Source organism: Bactrocera neohumeralis, chromosome 4, assembly GCF_024586455.1.
Source record: "Bactrocera neohumeralis isolate Rockhampton chromosome 4, APGP_CSIRO_Bneo_wtdbg2-racon-allhic-juicebox.fasta_v2, whole genome shotgun sequence".
Taxonomy (NCBI): Eukaryota; Metazoa; Arthropoda; class Insecta; order Diptera; family Tephritidae; genus Bactrocera; species Bactrocera neohumeralis.
Genome location: NC_065921.1, coordinates 34,344,101 through 34,368,094, shown reverse-complemented (window position 1 = coordinate 34,368,094; position 23,994 = coordinate 34,344,101). Strand labels below are relative to the sequence as shown.

The 23,994-nt window shown below is 35.8% G+C and overlaps 1 protein-coding gene across 1 annotated transcript; it reads right to left on the bottom strand.

Moving 5' to 3' along the window:
• Nucleotides 1-6,063: 6,063 nt before the first annotated feature.
• On the bottom strand, nt 6,064-7,316 carry LOC126755240 (uncharacterized). The gene has a single exon (XM_050467663.1). It carries the CDS (start codon nt 7,249-7,251, stop codon nt 6,109-6,111), a length of 1,143 nt encoding a protein of 380 aa, XP_050323620.1. The 5' UTR covers nt 7,252-7,316; the 3' UTR covers nt 6,064-6,108.
• Nucleotides 7,317-23,994: the final 16,678 nt, after the last annotated feature.

The window sequence follows — 23,994 nt, the reverse complement described above, 5'->3', positions numbered from 1 at the left end:
GAAAGCAGCTTTGAAATCGACGAAGAGGTGGTGTGTGTCGATTCTCCTTTCACGGGTCTTTTCCAAGATTTGGCGCATGGTGAATATCTGGTCGGTTGTTGATTTTCCAGGTCTGAAGCCACACTGATAAGGTCCAATCAGTTTGTTGACGGTGGGCTTTAATCTTTCACACAATACTCTCGATAGAACCTTATATGCGATGTTGAGGAGGCTAATCCCACGGTAGTTGGCGCAGATTGTGGGGTCACCTTTCTTATGGATTGGGCATAGCACACTTAAATTCCAATCGTTGGGCATGCTTTCGTCCGACCATATTTTACAAAGAAGATGATGCATGCTCCTTATCAGTTCTTCGCCGCCGTGTTTGAATAGCTCGGCCGGTTGTCCGTCGGCCCCTGCCGCTTTGTTGTTCTTGAGGCGGGCAATTGCTATTCGAACTTCTTAATGATCGGGTAATGGAACGTCTGCTCCATCGTCATCGATTGGGGAATCGGGTTCTCCTTCTCCTGGTGTTGTGCGTTCACTGCCATTCAGCAGGCTGGAGAAGTGTTCCCTCCATAATTTAACTATGCTCTGGGCATCAGAGACTAGATCACCTTTGGGGGCTCTACAAGAGTATGCTCCGGTCTTGAAACCTTCTGTAAGCCGCCTTATTTTTTCGCAGAATTTTCGTGCATTACCCCTGTCGGCCAGCTTATTAAGCTCTTCGTACTCACGCATTTCGGCCTCTTTCTTCTTCTGTCTGCAAATGAGTCTCGCTTCCCTCTTCAACTCTCGGTATATATCCCATCCCGCACGTGTAGTGGTCGATCGTAACGTTGCGAGGTAGGCAGCCTGTTTTCTCTCCGCTGCGACACGGCACTCCTCGTCGTACCAGCTGTTCTTTTGCTCTTTCCGAAAACCAATGGTTTCGGTTGCAGCTGTACGTAAGGAATTTGAAATGGCGTCCCACAATTCCCTTATACCGAGTTGTTGACTAGTGCTCTCAGTGAGCAGGAGTGCAAGCCGAGTAGAAAATCGTTCGGCTGTCTGTTGTGATTGCAGCTTCTCGACGTCGAACCTTCCTTGTGTTTGTTGGCGTGCGTTTTTTGCTGCACAGAGGCGAGTGCGAATCCTAGCTGCAACAAGATAGTGGTCCGAGTCGATGTTAGGGCCTCGGAGCGCACGCACATCTAAATCACTGGAGACGTGTCTTCCATCTATCACAACATGATCGATCTGGTTGGTAGTTTTTCGATCCGGAGACAGCCAGGTAGCTTGATGAATCTTCTTATGCTGGAACCATATTTCGGGCCCCGGCGAAGTCAATCAGCCTCAACCCATTTGGGGATGTTTCGTCGTGGAGGCTGAATTTACCGACCGTAGTGCCAAATATACCTTCTTTGCCCACCCTGACGTTAAAGTCGCCAAGCACAATTTTGACATCGTGGCGGGGGCAGCTCTCATAAGCGCGCTCCAAGCGCTCATAGAAGGCATCTTTGGTCACATCGTCCTTCTCTTCCGTCGGGGCGTGGGCGCAAATCAGCGAAATGTTGAAGAACCTCGCTTTGATGCGGACTGTGGCTAGACGTTCATTCACCGGAGTGAATGATAGTACTCGGCGACGGAGCCTCTCTCCCACCACGAATTCCACACCGAAATTACGCTCCTTTATATGGCCACTGTAGTAAATGTCACAAGGACCTACTCGTCTCTGTCCTTGTCCCGTCCATCGCATTTCTTGGACGGCGGTGATGTCAGCCTTTATTTTTGCGAGGACAAGCAAAACTCCACCGCCACCGTGTTTTACTGTCGAAGACAGATATAGCAATTGCCTCCTTTTAATTCCGAAAACGCAGTATTTTGTTTCATCGGACCAAAGAACTGATTCCCAGAATTATAGAGGCTTATTTATATGCTTCGTTTTTCAGGCATACAAAGGTTAGGGTTTCCATACTTCCTGATTTGTCAGGAAATTCCCTGATTTTGACCTTCGGCACTGATTCCCTGATTTTCATGAAAATGCACTGATTTCCTAGTTTCCTCCTGAGTCGAAGATTTTTTTTAATTATTATTATTTTTTGAGCGAGTGCGTGAAAAAGTGATCATAACAGCGTTTTAGTCTACTTGGGCGTTTTGAATTTACGCGCCACGCGTAGGATGCATTTATGTACATGAATCATATCATACAACCGAGCTCAACCAGAGAACTTAAAACATTTAACATTTTAAGTTCTCTGGGTTAACAACGATTTTTCAATCTGGGTGCATGGTTGGCATTTGGTTACCTTCAACGATTGACCCGCAATCAAAGGGATTCTGCTTTATAATCACTGCAATGTTCAGAATAGAGTCCCGGCAATGGCCAGTTTTCCGTTATTGATTCTCACGGTCAGTCAAGATATTTTCAGCGTCCCTTACCTACATCGATTAAATGAACACAATCTGAAGAAAATTCAAAAGTTCAAGTAAGAAGACGGAAACGATCGTGTATTGGTTTCACCTGCTGGTGATTATGGTGAATATGTTGTATTAGAGTTAAAAAAGAGATGGTTGCTGGGTTACGGTCAACCGGGGGTTGTCATAGACTTGAAAGGGGACTAGTTAACTAAAGTAAATGATCTGAAGATTGTTCACATTAAATCCGAAACCGGTAGTAATCAATCAATAAACATTTCGTCGAATGATTCGATAAAGTTAATAATCAGAAGACTGCTGACCTAAAATATGACATCCTCAATAAACGAATACATACATACATAATTGAATTTCATAGGTGATATAACACAATTATAACTCTATATCTTTATTTAGTGGTTAGTTATGGGGCTTCATAGGTTTTCCCTGGCATTATTCAAAATTCCTTATTCAAATTTATATTAACATATAAAGATATTCGAACTTCTGAGTTACTTTATGAGTTATTTCTCAGTGTCTAAAATATGAACAATTTTTTAGTATGTGGCATGATAATAGTTAATAGCTAAGTTAGCATCGATACTACCATAACTCCCATATAGGTATTACATGTAATGATTTTCGTTTTTCTAAGAAACCTTTTGCCGAATGTATCGGTCAGTGTATGAGTTATAAATAGTATATTCTTTACTGGCGTAGATTATAGACGAGTTAACAACAGCGCGCTAGTCGTTTCTTCTTTTTGCAAGGTGGTGCCAATTGGAGATTCCAAGCGAAGCCAGGTTCTTCTCCGCCTGGTTCTTCCAACGGAGTAGAGGTCTTCCTCTTCCTTTACTTCCCCGGCGGGTACTGCGTCGAATACTTTCAGAGCTAGAATGTATGCGTCCATTCGGACGACATGACCTAGCCAGCGTAGACGCAGTCTTTTAATTCGCTGATCTACATGCGTCAATGTCGTCGTATACATACATATATCACATACAACTCATCGTTCCAACGAATGCGGTATTCGCCGTGGCCAACGTGCAAAGGATTATAAATCTTTCTCTCAAAAACACGCAACGTCGACTCATCAGATGTTGTCATCGTCCAAGCCTCTGCACCATATAGCAGGACGGGAATGAGTGACTTATAGAGTTTTGTTTTTATTCGCCGAGAGAGGACTTTACAAGTATACTTATATCAATTGCCAATTAGTCCAAAGTATCACCTGTTGGCAAGAGATATCCTGCGTGGGATTTTGAGGCTGACGTTGTTGTTGGTGTTTGCGTTAGTTCCAAGATAGACGACGGTTGTTTGATGACGGGAGAGGGAGATATTTCGTCTTGCCCTCGTTCACTACCAGACCCATTTGCTTCGCAGCTATTCCATTCTGGAACAAGATAGTTTAAGGTAATAGATTATTAATAGAGACTATTATAACTAATCCCCTCCCGCTGCAATACACTTATGCCAACAAAAATCCTTCGTCGTGATGGCCATCAGAGTATTTTTCGATTCAGCTTTTACATATATCCTCAATTGAGTCAAAACGGTGTCCTCGGAGTGGCCATGTGAATTTGCTGAATAGCCAGAAGTTACACGAAGGTAATCAGACGAATGCGGTGGTTGCGCATTCACACATTATCGCACTTCTTTATTCAATAAATTCAGGCATAGTAAAAATCGAAGAATTCACTTTTAGAGCCTCACAAAACAACGCGTATCTCAAATACTAAAGAATATTTTGACGCGAACAATACTACCAACTCACATAAAATAAAAATTACCGATTCGAAAAACATGCGAAGTATAAATAAAAATTCACCTTTCAATTTGATCAAAGCAGTATGTGAGTTATCTCAAAGGAAATGAGAGAGCGTATTTTACTCATAACAGTGTATCTTTTCGCCTTAAATAAATAAGACATTATAATTTTCGAACATCCGGATGGCTTTACTCCATATGATTGGTGAGTGTGTGTGAGGTACTTGAATTAAACTCTGAGAACATTTTATAAATCTGTGGCATGTTAAAGTACATATGTAGTATTAGCAAAAATAGATAAAATCGCTTCAATCGTAATGCAATCAGTCCATTCTTTTCTCTGCACCCATAACACCCCTTATTATTATTTCCAAACTTTCCATCTATATTCAAATCGTTCAGGTTGATTAAATTGTGTGACATTTTAGCGTAACTAAATTACTAAACAAGTTTTCTTAAAAATTATGTGATTTGTCGCTGACTTAAAACGGAATTGGTTTAGTCCATGGCCTAAACCTTATATCCCTAATATCATAAAATCTGATCCTCTGGTTGACGTTTTCCACATTAACTCAGTATATTAAATTCAGCCTCTTCGCTCGAGTCAATATCAGGTATCACACGTATATCAAGTATATCAATAAAATTAAGTCTAAGTTTATGGCTTTCAATAAAAGTCAAGAAGATACCCAAATTGATACTCCCGAATTTAGCCATTCCTTACTTGTTTTATATAAGAGTTGTTTTGACTCTTAACATAAAGAGAAAAATAACCCATGTCCGTTCGAATTCTAAGCTACCTTCCACCAATTTTCAGACAAATTGGTTCAGCCGTACCTCCCACCAATTTTCAGACAAATTCGTTCAGCCGTTCTTGAGTCTTGGGTAACTAACACGACTTTTTTATACAAATAATATATGTAATATCTGTATATGTAAGTATATGTATATATAAGCATTATAGTTATATGCAAGATTTGATCACGTTTGAAAAAAAGGGGCTTTAAGGATGTTAACAGAGCGAGGCCAAGATAACATGCAAATACTGTCTCAAATATGAAATTCTCTTGAGAGAGTATTTAAAGGACTTCAATAGAAATATTTCCAAGTACCAAATGATCTATGATACATACAAGGTGCGTTCCAAAGTAAATAGGACTTTTTGAATCCAGCGCCCCCCGGTGGCGGCATCTATTTGTCGACTGGTGCGGTAGAATTTGTTATCTTTATCGATTCTCCAGTGAGAATTTTATAACATTTCATTGATTGGAAGTAAAGTTATTGTGTCAGCATGTTTGTGTTATCGGTGCGAAAATGAGCTTCGAACAAAGAGCCAACATTACATTTTGTTTTAAAATTGGTAAAACTTTTACTGAACCGATGATTGCCTATCCCGTAGCAGAGTTCACGAGTGGTTGCAACGTTTTCAAAGTGGTCGTGAGGACATACATAAATGACGATCAACATGTGGGCCAATCAAAATCCGTGATCACCGGAAACTCCATCGAAACTGTGCGTGAATTCATCAAAAATCAGCCGAAATCATCATTGAAATTCATGGAAATGGAATTGAACATCTCCAAAACATCGATTTATCGCATTTTGACCGAACTTCTTCCTTTTTGGTTATGCAGACGTAAAGGCCATACCGGCCAACAAGCTAAAACATTCGTTCGACATGCTTTTGCATCATGCAAAAAGCTGTATTGAAGCAGGGGAAGACTATTTTGATTTTGCCGAAAAACCATTTGTTCTGTTTTTTTTAAGTCCTGTTTACTTTGGAACGCAACTTGTATGTATAATTAAGAATTTCGTTCACTTTTGTTTAGTTTTTGTAATGGATAAATACATATACATACATATATACGTAATCACTAATTTTGCACAAACATTACATTGGTTTAAAGTATTAATTAAGTTTCCAAAAATGTTTAAGCTGAGTGCGATAAAAGCACTTGCTCCAGGTCAATAGTGTTTGCATTTCAATCGATTAACAATATCGCAAATGACATATTCGCCCGAGTCTGAGCCACCGAACTCTCTCGTTCTAATATCGCGACAAATCATCGTCGTCATTAGTTCATCGTAAAGTACTTGGGCGCAATCCATTTCCCCCAAATATTTTAATAAATCAATGCAAGCGCGTACAATTCCATAAGGACTAAGCACATTGGAGGTAGTTACGGACAGGCGGGTCTGCAGAGGCTTAAAAACAGCATGATGGTCGCCACGCTCAGTAGAACTAAACAAACTGGCACCCCCACAAACTGCACTTGCTATGGAGGCGACAAATGTCCCATATCGATCGGTGGTACAGATTATGTCGAAACGTTTAGGTCTCATCACAATACTGCGCACCAAATCATGAATCGGAATTAATTCAAATTCAAAATTCGGCTTCATTTCATTATACATTTCCAAGGCAATCTTATTGTACATTCCGTCAGAGAGAGGAAATTCCAATTCTTGGTGACCAAAAGTGACTTTCTCATGGCGATGTTCAATGGCATAATGGAACACAAAGTTGAAATAGCGTTTAATATATCGTTGCTGCACAATTTTCAGTGTCTCCACCATACCCGGTACTGGTGTGTATTCCAATTTCGAGAAGTTACCGGCATTATTCTGCATCAATACCGTCATATCCACATCTGGGTATCTACATTTGTAACCCTCGATCGAATTCACATGTATTATACCCACATACAAATCCAGATCGTTGTTGAGCAGCAGTTGTTTGTGTTTTTCGTCGGGATCGTGCTGTAAGTCAACATGTATTGCATGACGATTGCGTTGCACCGACTGTAGATATTCCATGGGATACTTGTTTTCATCCGGTCCCAATTGAATCTTTTCGAACGTCACTGGAACTTTAGCTACCTCGAATAAATGTTTGATGAAATGCGCGCCTTGCTTGCCGATGATCGATGAACCCGTTAGTAGGGTTACAAAATATTCACCGCCATATTTAGAAGGTGGCAACACTTTTACAAATTTCGGGGGAAGATCGTTTTTCTCGTAATCGTGACCTTGTACTTCGATATTAGCGATGAATCGATAATTAATTCGTTTAAGTAGATTCACTGGTAATTTTCTAAGAAATTGCATAATTACATTAATACAGCTATTTTATATGTTTTCAAAATGTCAAAAAGGCAAAAATTGTATGACTTATTTCCGTTAAAAAATAAATGTATTCACAGATGTTTGTATCTTTTTGATTTTTATACTCTCGCAACATGTTTCTTTAGAGTATAATAAATTTTTTCACCTTAATTTTATTTTTAAACTAGAAAAATATAGAGTTATATCTACTTATATAAATAAACGAGGTGAATTAAAGGTGACTCTCCGTCCATCCGTCTACGCAACTGATAACTTGAGTAAGAATTAAGATGTCTTAATGAAACTTGATGCATATGTTCAATGCCATCGAAGGGAGGTTGCTATTGCCACACCCACAAAATGCCGTTTTTCGAAAATTTATACAGTGTCATAACTAAGCGAAAAGCAAGAAAAAACGTTGACTTCGTAAAAACTTAATATAACCTGTCCAGGACATAAAACATACTATTTAATACGGGGCATGCCGCAGATATTAAATTTTACAATCAAGATGGTACGGACAGTGGGTGTGGCTCCTACTATATACCATCCACTTTACAGCAAATTATGTTATTAAAATATTGTTTTGCAGATAGGGTTTTTGCAATCCATGAGGTACCTCAATGAATGCCACAGAGTATCTTTTTCTAGAAATATGTTAGTATTTCGTATTGCCAAAAATAGATGATATTGATTGAATACTTCCCCTTATGGATATGTATGGATGTATGTAAAGAAATATTTTTCAGCTTGCTTTTGACTTTATACCGTGTAAACCGGTCAATATATAAGGCACCTTAAACAAATTAAGAGAATGTGACGCCCTAATAATAGTGTGTCCTTGTGTCCTCAGGTCAGCTCAATAATAAATAATGGTTGCATATACAGCGGATGTATCGGTCAATTAGTAAGATATCTAGCAAAATTGTGAATGAAGTGAATGTCCTATACTAGATCTATTCAGAAAATTCGAGTGTGACATCTTAATATTACTATTATACAGGTTTTTGAAAAATAATCTGGTTTAGTGTTGATTATGTATCGAATTGGTTTAAACCTTGGCCTGAACCTCAACTCGCTAGTATAATTGACAATATAATTGACAATAAATAAACTTAGCTCCGTTTGGTTGAGTTTATAGGATATCAATTCAATCTCTATTAAGTCAGTAAGGTTGATTTTCAAATAAATATTACGGGGACGAAGCAAAATGGAGTAATGAAACTTATTGAATCTACGACTTATAATATACGAGTACATGTTATATGTAAGTTACAAAGATACCAATTCTGTTTGTATTACCCTCGGTTTCTTCGAATAAAGGATATTGAATTCTTACCGTGCGATTCTGTACTGTGATACTGTCTCAAGTCTCTAAATTTGAGATTTTGAGTTAGAGACAATTTTTGAGACTTGAGACGATTTTGCTATTCTGTAAGTGACAGTCACAAAATCTATTACATTTCATTATTCAGGGATGTTTCTACACTTGAATGAAAATAAATATGTCGATAACAAATATTAAATTTTCTATAACATAGTCAAAAACATAATTATCAATAAAAATAAAAACATCTGTTGACTTTGTTTCATACTATTTACGAAATTTATGTAAAATTAATTTATTTTAACCTTTTCGTGTTTGAGTTGCTTACAAAATATAAAAAAACGACAATCGATTAATATCTATGATGAACTCTATGCAGTACATTCAAAATGGCAGACCAGAGTTCTTTTTAGTTTTGTCACCTGCTAACTATCAGGTCTCAAATTTGAGGCAATATTTTGAGACTAACGCTAGAGACTGTTTAGTGAATAGTAACTAGTCACAAATTGAGACTTTACCTCAAAATGTCTCAAATAGAGACTAGAGACTGGTTACAGAATCCCGCTATTAAAATCTCAAATTTAGAGACTTGAGACTGTATCACAGTACGGAATCGCACGGTAACTCTATCTTCGTGTGCAATGAAGGAGAGATAAAGCAGATAAAATGATATTAATAAATTTATTAACATTCTCTGAAAATAGCTTACTGAAACAAGGAATGTTAAAGAATGATGTTGATTTTTTAATATTCTTTGCCTTTAATAATATTCTGTTAATTAATTGAAGTGATTAAAAATTATTGCATAATTTTAGGCGGTAGCTAATATACTAGCAGAGAACGTAAAATAATAAATAATAAAATAAATATACGCTCTCTGACCCATGTTTCGGTAAAATTTCTACCCACGTTAATGGTAATTATCAGCTGCAATTGACTGAATTTAAATAATAAATAACACACTCACTGCACTTGCAGATGAATTTTTTATCTATCAAGTAAGTAAGGGCTAAGTTCGGGCGCAACCGAACGCTTTATACTTTTGCAACTGGCCAGAATCAAAGCCAGGAAAATACCTTAAAATCAAAATCATCAACCAGAGGATCGGCATCTAAGCAAATTTATATTTATATTATTATATACTTTATATAACTCATACACTGACCGAAAATTTCGGCAAAATATTTGTTAGAAAAACTCTCTTTCCTCTTATCTCTTTACTATTATCATGCCACATACTAAAAAAATTTTCAAAAAAAAAAAGTTTCACTAAGGTACCTCACATACAATCACCAATCATATGGATCAAAGTCAGCCGAATATTCGAAAATTCTGGTAATAGTTACATATATGGGGAGCTTTTCGCTCGATTATCTCTATTTTGGGCATAAAGATGAACTGTACATACACATATTTTTGGGTAAAAGTCAACTACAGATACTGGGATCCACATACATATTTAGTACCTTGGGGCTTAAAAAGTTTTATTTGGATTTGGACAATTTTTGATCATACTTTAGAGCAATTATTCGTGCAAAATTGTGTCCCGTTATATTAACTACTTCTTGATTTTGGTATTGGAAAGTGAAGGAATGAAGTAAAATTTAATATTGTGCTCTATGAAAACTAGGCATAGGTAGGTAGGACTGCAGCCCTATCGGGCTCAATTAGCACTTGATGTGCCATTTTGATGAGAACTAGGCAGACTTGTAGTCTAATTTAACTCATTTTCGCACAGTAAAATAAGGATGTGAGAAAAATTCGAAGGACCAAATTTAGTCGGGTCCCATCAGTAGGAGTTCTTATAATATTTGCGTTGAGCAAATTTGGTTGTTGTAGCTTTATTAAATTAGGAGATATGTATGTATGTACTATATATTAAACTTATTAGAGAGTTACGGCCTGTTCAAAATTTAGCCTTTTAAAAATTGTTTGCTCACAGGATTCTCTGTGCCAAATTCTATCTTAATTCAGAGCTTAGTTATGACACTTTATAAGTTTTCGGTTAATGCCGTTTTGTGGGCGTAGCGTCCGATTACGCCCATCTACGAACTCGTAATTTTCTTTGTACTAAGAAATCTGTTTACCAAGTTTCATCAAGGTATGTATATCAATATTTACTCAAGTTACAGCTTGCATGGACAGACATACATATATTCACCCAGATTTCAACTTCTCTCGTCATCCAGATCATTTATATAAGTATGTATGTATCTATATTTATTTGTATTTAGGTGATGCATACAACCTTAGGGTGAACAAAACTATAACAGGTAGCAGGAGTATAAAAATTAAGAGGTCACTTAATTTGTTTCAGCTGTTTTGAATATTTTTTTCTTAGCTTGGAAGTGTTAAAAAACTCCAGTTGCTTAGTTACCTGATGTGGTTTGCACAAATCCCGCAACTGCATAGACAATAGATGTGTTGAAAATAAGATGGAAAAAATTCACTTCGCTTTTCATTAAAATTTTCAAGCCGAAACCCGATATAACAAGGAAGTTTGCAAGTTTTTAAAAATAATTTTATGTCTTCTTTTGAAGAATAAAGAATTCGTTTGAAAAAACGTTAACTTCGGTTGCACCGAAGCTGAAATATAAAGCTAAAAGCTAAAAATATTTTGGTTTTGGTCGTTTAGTTTGTTTGGCATAGTTGGCTGATATGATATACTAATATATATATTGGTATGATATACCCAAAAATAAGGTGGTAGTACTGTCAGTCACATTTATGTCAAATTTCATGTCAAAATATTCATTAGTGTTTGAGATACGTGTCGTTTTGTGAGCTGCTAAAAGTGAGTTTTTCGTTTTTTGCGATGTCGAAATTTGTTGAGCAAAGAATTTGCATTCAATTTTGTTTACGGAATCAATTTTCTGCTGCGGATACGTTGAGGATGGTGCAGAAAGCCTTTGGTGATGAGGCTATGTCTAAAAAAAATGTTTACAAGTGGTATAGTGAGTTCCAAGCCGGCCGTGAACGTGTCGAAGACGAAGAGCGTCCAGGGCGACCATCAACCTCAACCGACGAAGCTCACGTTCAACAAATCAAAGATTTGGTGTTGAAAAACCGTCGATTAACAATTAGAGACCTTGCTGATGAAGTTGGCATATCGAAAGGCTCAGCCAATACCATTTTGAAGGATGTTTTGGGTCTCAAGCGCGTCAAATCTCGCCTGGTACCGAAAACATTGAATTTTTTGGAAAAAAGGCGTCGCGTTGAAGTGTGTGAAACGATGCTTTCCGACTACCAGGGTGTCATGAAACGCATTATAACTGGCGATGAGACTTGGATCTATACTTACGACCCCGAAACAACCGATCAATCGAGCGAATATCGTGCCAAAAGAGAGCCGATACCAAAAAAATCGCGCCAAAGTCGCTCAAAAATCAAGGTCATGTTGACTGTTTTCTTCGATTATCGTGGTGTTGTGCATTATGAATTCCTTCCAACCGGTCAAACAGTCAACAAGGAATATTATTTGAACGTAATGCGTCGTTTGCGTAACGCTATCCGCCTAAAAAGGCCGGAATTGTGGAAAGACAATTCTTGGTTTTTACACCACGATAATGCACCATCCCATACTGCCCTCGTAATTCGTGATCATTTCGCCAAAAACTCAACCCATATCGTTCCTCAACCACCGTATTCACCTGATCTGGCGCCGTGCGACTTCTGGCTGTTCACCAAGCTCAAAAGACCGCTCCGGGGACACCGTTTTTATACGATAGAGGAGATTCAAGCCGCAGCAAAGACGGAACTGAAGGCCATCCCGGAAAGTGACTACAACCAGTGTTTCAAAGATTGGAAAATCCGTTGGCATAAGTGCATTGCATCGGGAGGGGATTACTTTGAAGGGGATGAAATTGATTTGGAAGAATAACTAAAGAATTTTCAAAATAAATACAATGTCACCTTATTTTTTGGGCACAGTATATCATATTACCCTGTAAGTTCGTCACGAAATTTATAACACCCAGAAGGAAAAGTCGGAAACGATATAAAGCATATACATACATAAATATATAAATGATACACATATGTATACCCAAATATATCAATATGAAATTTTTGCATTCGTCCTTTTCTCCTCAAGATGCTTTTCGGAGCCGCATACATCGGTTCATTATGGGATATAGCTGCAATATAAACGATCGATGAAGCTGAAGTTCTTGTTCGGATAACTTTTTATTTTGACAATGTACCTTTTCGCTATTTGGCATGATAAGCGTCTTTTTATACACTTTAATCAAACAAAAATGCGCCTGTGAAGGCTTTGGTGCAACCTCAGCTAAGCTATTTTTCTCGTTTTCAGTTAATAAGCTTTATCAATAGATATCATCTATCATAGTTTCAGGGAAAATCAATCAATGTTATTTTATCCATTGTTTCCAGATAATCTGCTTAGTTTCATAATCCAATCCAGCAAATATAACGATTACCGTAACGCTATTCCCGTTACTATTACCTTTCCAATTATCATTATCATTGACATTAGTATTAAGCTAACCGAACTATTACTCCATAATTCCCCTGGTAGACATCTACTCACATTCATATGTATGTATTTAAGTAAAGATTAAACTAAACTTATTATAATTATTGATATGATGTCTTTAAAAATAATTCCAGAGAAATCAAAAACTCAAATCCCTTTTTTGCAGTTGCACAATTATAAAGACATCAAACATTTATGTATGTATGTATTATTCTTGATTTTCGACAATTAAACCAATATGTCTGGGGATCCATAATCCGTATGATGAGACATACTCTCTGTTGCTTACCCTGCGGGCTGCTCATAAAAGCGATATTAAACGTGTTTTATTTTATTTCAATTTGTACTTTTACACTTCAATTTGGCCCACATGCTGGCGGTGACGATGACTGCGGCACTAAACTTTTTATTAACCTCACACACTCCTGAAGAAAGCTTTTATGGGAGGTGAGGAATTCTGAATTCATTTTTGCGAAAATAATTTACACCAAACAAATTCTTAACTGGATTAGTAAGCCATCTTGATAGCAAATTGCTCTTACGGAGAGATCATATTAAAAGCGAAAATTAAATGCACCCACTAATAAAAGTAAATTCTACCGTCCAAAAATGTGTGCAAAAGAACTGAAAGCGAAAAAAGAACACAGATAAATGTACTCACCACAGAATCGTTGTCACTTCAGCGTAGAGTGGAAAGTGGGTCAGTTCTTACAATGCGAGATACGTGCATTTCCAACAAGTGGATTATGACAGAAATTCCCTTTTAATGAGACGCGAATGGACGACAGCTAGTTGTTTGCCGAACGGATTCACATTTCAAGGTATCACTCAAAATATTTTATGGCAAGTTCTTTAAACTTAATTGGGTAAAAGACAAAATGTTTATTAAGATTTGTACCCCGCGCATATGGCGTGCAATGCATTATGATTTCATTAGATGAGTTCTATAAACCTGTTTATATACATACTTACATATGTATCTATTAGATTAGTTAGAAGTTTCTTTTATGTAAAATCACATAACCTGCTCGAATGATTTCAACCAAATTCTTTATATGAATATTAAATTCTTTCACTTTCCAGTATACAAATCAAGAACCAATTAATATAAGGTGGTAAAAAGCACGAATAGTGCCTTTGAAGTGTGCGACCTCATGACTAAAAATTGTTTAAATTCAACGAAAACTGTTCAAGCCCCTTGGTAACGAATATGTAGGCCCCAGGACCAATAGTTGTCAAAATTCAAGGTTATGTTGGAACTTTTCTCCGATTATCGAGGTATGGTAGTTCAGTTTTCAATCGTTTTATGTCAGTGCGAATAAGAAATTTATGTAGTCATCCATAAAATTAAAATAAATTCGTATGTGCAGAGAAATCCTATCGTGAAATTGGTAATACTATAGTGCAGAAACCTTATTCAAGTGTGCGAAATAGTTATTATAAAAACACTTAATCAACGAGTAAAATTGTGAGGGTAGATCTGGACGACCAAAAAATTCACGCGAGCTATAATAGTTGCGCTGACTGAGATAAAGCAAAGCTTTGCAAAAAAACTTTAATCCCCCAAACTGTATGCAACACTTTAAACAAAACTGGTTATCATGGACGAGTTCCACGACGCAAGCGATTTATTTGGCGAACGAATAAAAAACAGAGGCTGGACTTCGCCAAACTTAATGTTAGTCAGCCGGGATATTTCTGGCATATCACTAACCAAATTCAGTATTTTTATTTATTTATATACATATTTATTATATGTAAAATAATAATTCAATTATTATTATATAGAGTAAGACAGTTTGATCTGTTTGGGGAAGCCTAACAATAAGTATTCAAATCTTAAATCTATTTAAAACTGAAAAAGTTTTTGGTGGAACTGCTTGCTCTCTAGTACGTATTTGAATGCAGGAATTTACCAAGGCATTAGCCAATGGGTTTGGATGTTCGCGAAGTTTAGAAATACAATCTCATTCTGCTGTCCTCTATCTCCTTCATTACCATAGCAATATCAAGATCTTTATGAATGTTTTCATTACGCATGTACCATGGTGAACCCGTGATTGCTCTAAGCATTTTAGAATGGAGCCTTTGTATTATATCAATGTTGGTTGCACAGGTCGTACCCCACAGTTGAATGACATACATCCAAATCGGTTTTATGATTGCATTGAATAACAGGACTTTGTTGTGTAGGCTATGTTTAGAATTTTTGTTCAAATGCCAATTTAAATACTTATGCTTCATGCAATTTATTTTACTCGCTATATGTTTTCTCCACGTGAGCCTTCGATCCAGGTGAATCCCAAGATAAGTTACTCCATTCGATTGGACACGTTTCTGAGCTTAGCGAGAATGTAACATGCTTGCGTATTTGTTCATTAATATTTACATATACGCCAGTTGGCTAGCCATTCTTCGACAAAAGTTAAGCGCTGCTCTAATACTCTTGATGCTCTGATGGGATATTTGTTACGGCCTACTACAGCTGTGGTACACCAGCCCTTATTCGTAAGATAAAACGTTTTTGATTTTCCACAAAGGACCTTCATGCCAGACCTTATCGAACGCCTGAGCTACATATGTACATCTAGACAAATAGCTGAACAGTACTCTCAGTGCTCGAATGCTTTCCTGATTTAATTGCTCTATAGTGCCATGTTTAACACGAAAACCGAATTGGTGAGTTGGTATTATATTATTTTCGTGGAGAAAAGAAGTCATCTTTGATATTAACACTTTTTCAAATATTTTAGAAATACAGGATAATAGACTTATTGTTCTGTAGGAAGACGGCTGTGCTAAGTCTTTCCCAGATTTATTTATCTATCATGATGATCTGCGACTTTTTCCACGAAATTGGATAGTATCCGAAACCAAGAATTGCATTGAAGAGCGAGCAGCGAAAACACAGTTATAGCAATATTTGGTAACTCAATTTGGATTTTTGAAGTAATATTATCGTGTCCTGGCGCCTTTTTCGGATTTGGCTCTTTTATGATTCAAGTAACTTTAGAAGTAGAAGTCCTAATAGACAAGTCTCGTGGGCAAAGTTGGCAACTTGAAGTTGTTCTTTGGGCAATTAGGTTGAAATACCTTTCTAGGTGATTTACAAAGCGACTTGCCATTTCCTCATCACTACGGTCCCAATTACCATTCAACTGTCTTAAAAGACTTCTGGGCTTTTCAAAGCAAGTTTTGCTTGCTAGAATTCTGTTTCTTAATTGTAGTAAGTAATTGTCAGTGTTGTGTTCTTCCTCGCGTTTAAGCGCTTTTTTTAACGTACGTACAGCAGATTTCAGTTGAAGTAGAGTTTACAAGTTTTTCTCTTTCATTATTAGTGATTTTTCTAAAACCAACTGATTTATTGTTTCTTTTTGGGGTTGCCAATACAGCTGCATTAGTTATTACATCATTAAATTCTCTTATAATTTCATCAATAGCCGTGTTTTATTTGACCATCACAAGCTAATAGCTAAATCATGGACAAATAAAACGCAATTAGCTTATTCCATATATTCGCTTAAAAATGAATTGGGTTGGTAATGCGGACAAGAACAATCAGCTGATATACAATTTAGTTTGAAATTTCAAATTTGTAAACGGAATATTAATATACTATACAAATATATTTATTTTAGTTATTTGAGGTCTAAAATACAAAAAACTGAAAACAAGTGTTCATAGTTGTCTTAATTTTAACTCAATACTCATCCAAAAAATATGTAATTTTGGTTTGTTTAGATTTTCATTTGTCAAAATGAGGTTTCTCGATTTGCCAACTACTTTTTTTTAGGAAAAAACTTGCTATTGTGAATGAAAAAAGCGATAAACTTAGAGGCAATGCCTCTAGTTCAATATACACGCTATGATAGCTTATGACAAGCCAACATATCAGGGTACGAATTATCGCGATTCCACTGTATACATGTTTGGAGTTATGATTATATTTCGTTTTAATATGTAAAAATAAGATGCAAAAATTAATCATATCATTTTATTTTTTTCTACAAAACCATTCTTGAAAGTTGTGTCAAATTATATAAAATCTTGTAAACCACGAAATTTAATAGAAATATTTTGTTGAGTAAGTTATGTAAGTATGTATATACGTACATATGTACGTATTTATATGTTGGATGTAACAACACCCATTTTAAAATTCATTACAGTTATATCCTATTTGTTTAACTTGTGAGAGTATTTAATGTACGCATCTGCTTTAACGAGTGCCGCATTACTTGGTTAGTCATCCGAGACCGACCGATAGACATACCTCTCCATACAGTGAGTTCTAAAAGCGTTCAAGTAGTGAACATTTTACTTTTACTACTGAATTTTATCCGAATATGGCAACACTTCACGAAATATTTTTGACTTTTATATAGCATCGATACTCTATTTTTCAAATCCTACTTCGGTTGATTTCCATAATTATTTTAACTAAAAAAAATTTTATACAAATCGATAAGCGCACAGTGTTCAAGTTCTGAGCTCATGTGACGTAAATAATTCCGTTGTTGCAAAATAGTTGTCAGTGTTTCCTTAATATTTTTATTATGAGACATTTTTAGACATAAATTAAAGACTGAACCTCTTTTGGCGAAAAACTGTATGTTCGGACTTGCAAAAAGAGCTTTCAGTTAGAGCGTTTGCACAAGAATACAGATTTTCAGTTGGTGTTATCAGCATTTTTAACACACTATCCAGACGTTGTGCAGGCGTAAAATGCTCACTCCTGAAACAAAAAGGACTTTACGGCATTTTAACATAACTTATGCAGCTAAAAACGCAGTGAAGGTGTTATTGTCGTCTTTAGGCACTAGAGTATGCAACAAAAACGCAAACAAAACGAGCTTCAAGATTTTTGGATATGAACCCGCTGATTTGTTTTACATTCAAGACAATGGTCCTAAACCTATGTAAATATCTTACGCAATCTTGGTTGGAAATAACGGAATTCAGGTGATGCATGACCAGCTCAGTCACCTCATCGCAAATTTATGGATTGTAAAAAAACGGTTTATTGCTCAAAGAGAAACACTAAAAACCATAGATGAACTCAAGTTGAAAGAGTTTGGAACAGCTACTTTCCCCAACTTTCAGATAATCTAATTAACCATAAAAGCTAAAGGAGACCCCACAAGTTATTAGTTATTGAACTTCAATCGCCACTTTATTTCCAAGTTCAAATATTGTTCGCGTGCGCGCATTGATTTGAACAATATTTATAGAAAATTAAAATGCTATAAAAAAATCATGAAATGTATCATATTTGGAGGAAAATCGTTGCGAAAGGTAAAATGTACATACATATGTATATTACGTGAACACTTTTTGAACTCAATGTATGTATATATGTATATGCACATAGCCATGCACATAGGCACAAGTTGCGGCAGTAAAAATATGCGGAGCACCTTGGTAGCAGAAGGAGTGCATCAGCAAGTGCATATAAAATAATAAAACTGACAAATTAGAATATGTTTCGAAGGCGGAAAACAATCGCAATAACGCTTGCATGCATGCCCGATAGTTATTATTTCGTTAATTGATATATGTCATTAGAGTGATTCAAAAAAAAAAAAGAAAGCAAAATTTTGAAAAATAATCAAAGTTTAACTGTTAATATCTTTTAAACGTTTGGGTTTACGAAAAAATCATAATGGACCTTTTTTGTAGAGCATTCAATTTCCTACAAAACCTAATTAACAAGATATTTTTTCAAGTAGTTGGAAGCGGGATATAAATTGTTCTATCTGATAATAAGAAAAAATAGAAAACTGTATGTACCCGGAACCTTGGCCACAAGAAAAAACTCATGTTTAGAGGCTTTCCTAGCTAGGAATCTATTTTTCCGAGTACCAAACGATATAAAAAATTTTTTTTTTTTGTCTAATGTACATACATATGTATATAAGCCATTGCTATAGCCAGCTCTCTATGTTTTATTAAAATGGAACACATTTCCCAATCAAATGAGAGCAAGCAATTGCAATGCTTTGCAAAGTCCTTGATAATTGCATACATGTGTATTGTGTAGTAAAGAAGAAGTATGTATTTACATACATATGTACAAGTCTATGGATATCGCAGTAAATGCATGTGTCATCATTGCAACGAGACTTCAAGGGTGTGGCCTCCAAAAATTGTTTTGTTGCAGTAAAGTTGTAAACAAATCGAAATTTTTGCACCATTCATCAGCAAAACACAAATCAAAGCCGGCTAATTATGGTTTTGACCAAGTTATGGAAACCACTTTGTAACTGAAAGCCTCACAGAAGCAAATGCTACTTAATAAGCATTATAAATAAGATAATTCGCTACATTTTATATTATGGGGTTATGTACAGTTAGGATTTTCAAAAAATCGATTTTTTTTTTTTGCGTTTTCTTAATATATATAGTATATATCTGAGTATGCACGTACAAAATTTCAAGTCGATCCGACGAATATTTTCGAAGTTATAGACACATTAGTGATGGCGCGCCGACTACATGTAAAGTGCTTTCAAAACTTTAAACTCGTTTTTCTCGAAACGGTGTTTTCAAAATCGGTGAGCAAGATTTCTCAGAAACGGCTCAACCGATCGGTCTGAAATTTTTACACAAGCTTCTTAACTATATTTTTTAGTAATTAATCGAAGGATTTCTACATCCGATGAAAATTTCTTATTTTTATAAACAATTAAAACCCGAATTTTGGTCGAAAATCGAACCTTTTGCTTTGAGTAGCCGCCATTTTTTGCTAATTCCTTCGATCAATCACTAGATTATTTATTATATTAATGAAATTTATTTGGTTTTTGCATTTTAGATGATCCAGTCCAGAGATATCGTATTCAGCGCAAGAGGCCTTTTTTTTTATTTAAAATTGGCAATATCAACATCATTATTTTTGGCAATAAAAATTATGTGAATATAGTTTAAGGTTGTCATAATATACCTTCCAAGTTTGAAATCAATAAACCAAAATGCCTTTTTTCGACCTCCTAACTGTATATACCCTTAAGTATATATTCCATGCTCTTTAATTGTAACAATTATAGACTAATTTATCGGAATAGTTCAAAAAAAGTGTTGTGCATTATTAGAGAGGTAAATAAATAAATTCAAACTTTATAATAAATTTAAATAAGTTATTTTTTCGAATTGTGCGGTGCAAAGTCAACCGGAATACGAAAATTTTTTTTTGCGCCAGGGGAATCTAATTAAAAACTTATAAATGTATGTAGATCAATTTTACACTTAATTGTGAGAAATCATTCTGTAATCTCCAATAATATATTAGGTTGTCAAAAAAGTCTTGCGGTATTTTCGCTATTAAGCTGAAATAATAGTTCTAGTTTTATTCGTCGCATCGGGTCAAGGCTATTTCTTTTTAATTGTAAAGGAAAGCTCATTTCATGTTTGATTGATTGTCGTTCGTGAGTTATAGCGTCGCAAACATGGAGCAAAATAGAGAGAAAATACGGCATATTTTACAGTACTACTACGATAAAGGCAAAAATTCTAAAATAAAATTTGTGCTACGGCGGGACCCGATACAGTTTCCATTTCCACCGCACAACGATGGTTTCAACGTTTTCGTTCTGGTGTAGAGGTGGTCGAAGATACGCCAGGCTCCGGAATATATGTCGTCGAAAATTGCGATAAAATCGCTGAATTGTCGAAAGAGACCGGCATAGTAGCAGACGTAGCATAGGTCAATTTCAATAAAAAAAAATATTCAATAAAAATACCGCAAGACTTTTTTGACAACTTCTTGAAGAGAAATAGACGTGTGCAAAATATCGGATCGATATCTCAAAAACTGAGAGCTAGTTACTTTTTGGATATATACCACGATTTACTGTATGTATGTATATATAGGGTATCCGTCGTGTCCTTCAAGGCGTAAAAACTTCGTGGCTAAATTTATATGTACCACATACTTTGATAAGGTAAATTATGGAAAATGTATGACCATTTAGTATTTTCAAGGTAATATACATACGTAATGTGTGTTTTATATTTCGGAATTTAGTAACCCCCAGTGTTGCAATTTGGTAATCCACAACTTTATCGTAAATCTTGATATTTGTGATGTTATAAATACTCAGAACGTTTTGGTATACTTCAAGTCGGATTTCGTGAAGGTCGTCCAAAATCAGTTTTTGTTCCGGAACTATGATGCTATGCAGAAACTAATATTGGCAGATCGTCATTTGACCTATCGTCAGCAACTTTAGGCATTATTAAACTGTAAAAAAAATGTTCACGTTGGGTCTCAGACAATTTGCCGTTCGCTCGTGTTGATTGGTCGAGAGAATTGTTAAAAAATATGATAGTTGTGCTTTGAAACACGTCTATGAAATCGTGAGATGAGGAAACGTGGACTAACGCGTATACACCCGAAGGTAAAGATCAGTCGACTGTATGGGTGTTTCAATAAGATCCAAATTCAACAAAAGTTACACGCGCACCAAGCACCGCTAACGAATGGTTGCTTGTTTTTTTTTGGAATCACTGGATATATCGCAATCATACCACATACAATACAACTGCATTTTTGAGCTACCGTAAAGTCCTGACTTGGGACCGAACGACTTCTTTTTATTCCCATTCGTAAAAAAATAAACAACGTTTTTCGACATCTGAAGAGGCGATAGGTGCCTTAGGTAGGCATGTTTTTGAGATACCTGAATCAGAGTGGCAGAAGTGCTTCGAAAATTGGTTCAATCGCATGCAAAAGTATATATGTACATAAATCCTAATGAAGAATATTTTTATAAACAATAAAACGATTTTAGATGATTAAAATTTTTGTTTATTCTCTAGTCCGGGCAATATATATAAACAAATCGTTTTCATTGAACAATTATTTATACAAAAACAAAAAAAAATCTCGGTTCCGCCTACACCAAATCCATCTTTTTATGAATGTGCTGATATCTTTTGTTTTTAAATCCCAATCAATTATGGCTCATATATAATACAATGGAGTTGATTTTGAGGACCATACTTGTATAAATATAAAATTCTTATATGGATCCTCTTGTTGATTTTCCTTAAGGTATTTTCCTGGCTTTGTTTCTTGGCAGTTGCATCTCCATGGCCCATTGTTAAAATATACGTGAACATTATGCTTCAATTAACTAGTTTATGTGATGTTAGAGGCTGTTTCTAGCTAATTTTGAGTTGTAGTCAAGAGGTGTAGGAGTCAAACAACCACCAATTACTAAGATGACGAAAGGAGCTGTACGTGATGGAAAATTTGTATACTCTTGCAACCAGTTGCTACAGAGTATTATAGTTTTATTCATCTAACGGTTGTATTTATCACCTAAAACTAATCGAGATAGACATAGGGTTATATACATACATATATATAAATGATAAGGATGACGAGAAAACTTGTTTCCGGTTGACTGTTGGTCTGTCCGTCCATCCGTCTGTCCGTGTGTAGGTGCCTTAGTGCAAAAAAGATTTCGAGTTCGTAGATAGGCGTAATCGGATCATTGCCACGACCACTTAAGCTACAACAACAAAATTAGCTGAGTAAAAATCTTATACGAATTTTTACCGGTAATGTGAAAATGGATGAAATATGAGGTTAATCCGCTCAATCCCCATATTACGGGACTGTTAAAAACTACTAAAAGCTCGAGAAATTTATAACTTAATACGCCAGAGCCATTGAATTTTACTTTTTGGTGAATTCCTATATCTCGGGAATCGCCCAACCGACAAAATTTAGTACGTAGCATTCTCCTTACATTCTAATGTCATATTGTGAAAATGGACGAAATCGGACAACGACCATGCCTACTTCCCTTATAGCACAATTTTCAATTTCACTTGATTCGTTCAGTTTCCAGTACACAAATCAAAAAGCAATTAATATAACGGCAAAAAACTTTGCACGAATAATGTCTTTAGTGTGTGCCACCGTATGACCAAAAATTGTTAAAACCTAATAAAAACTATTCAAGCGCCTAAGTACCGAATATTTGTATCCCGGTAACTATAGTTGACTTTTGATCGAAAATGTCGGTCAATGTGTGATATATATAATTGAAATTAAGGGATAATCCTTCTCTTATAATGTTATATCTGTATGTTAAATATCCCTATACCTAATATAAAAATTTTTGAACTTTGGGGTGACGCTGCAGCGCATATATCGGCCAAAGTTATCCCAATGAAAATAAGAGTGCTTGGTTTACTCATAACCGTGTATCTTTGTGCTTAAGACAGATAAATTTGAGCGAAAACTTGGCCTAGCCTCTATATAACTAATATCAGGATTTTCGAGCATCCATGACTTTGCTCTATTTGATTGGTTTTACACCTTAAAGTATTTCCCTGGCATTGATTCTTGCAAGTTGTAAGAATATAAAATGTTTGGTTGCACCCGAACATAGCCCTTCCTTACTTGTTTTAATTAAAATTCGTAATGAAGACACTTCAGTCATTTCAGTCGCAAATTTTTCTTTCAGATTTGTTGAGCAATACCACGATTAAGTCTGGACCTGAAATTATAGAAAGACTGGAATTATGTTGTGCAAACGAATGTGAAATAACTACATACATATAAATATAAACATTGGGTAGTCGAAGAAGTCTTTTCGTATTTTGTCAATAGATGTCTTTGCAGTCGTATATCTCCAGTGCTACCAATGACATTGTCTATATTTTGAAATTTTTTGTATAAAAAAGGAAGAAGGCCACGGAAGCCACCAATGAAATTTGTGAAGTATACGGAGACGATGCTGTATCAGTTCGTGGTTCGCTCGCTTCCGTTCTGGAAATTTCGATTTGATGAAAGTTTTACAGTGATGGAAAAATGTCTCTCGCGGAAAAATGGTCAAAAGTGGTTGACCAAAATGGTTCATATTTGTTTATTTATTTATTATTATAAATATAAAATAATAAGTAGAAGTTT

Coding starts and splice junctions, on each gene's coding strand:
- LOC126755240 (XM_050467663.1), bottom strand. CDS start 7,251: ATGCAATTTCTTAGAAAATTACCAGTGAATCTACTTAAACGAATTAAT.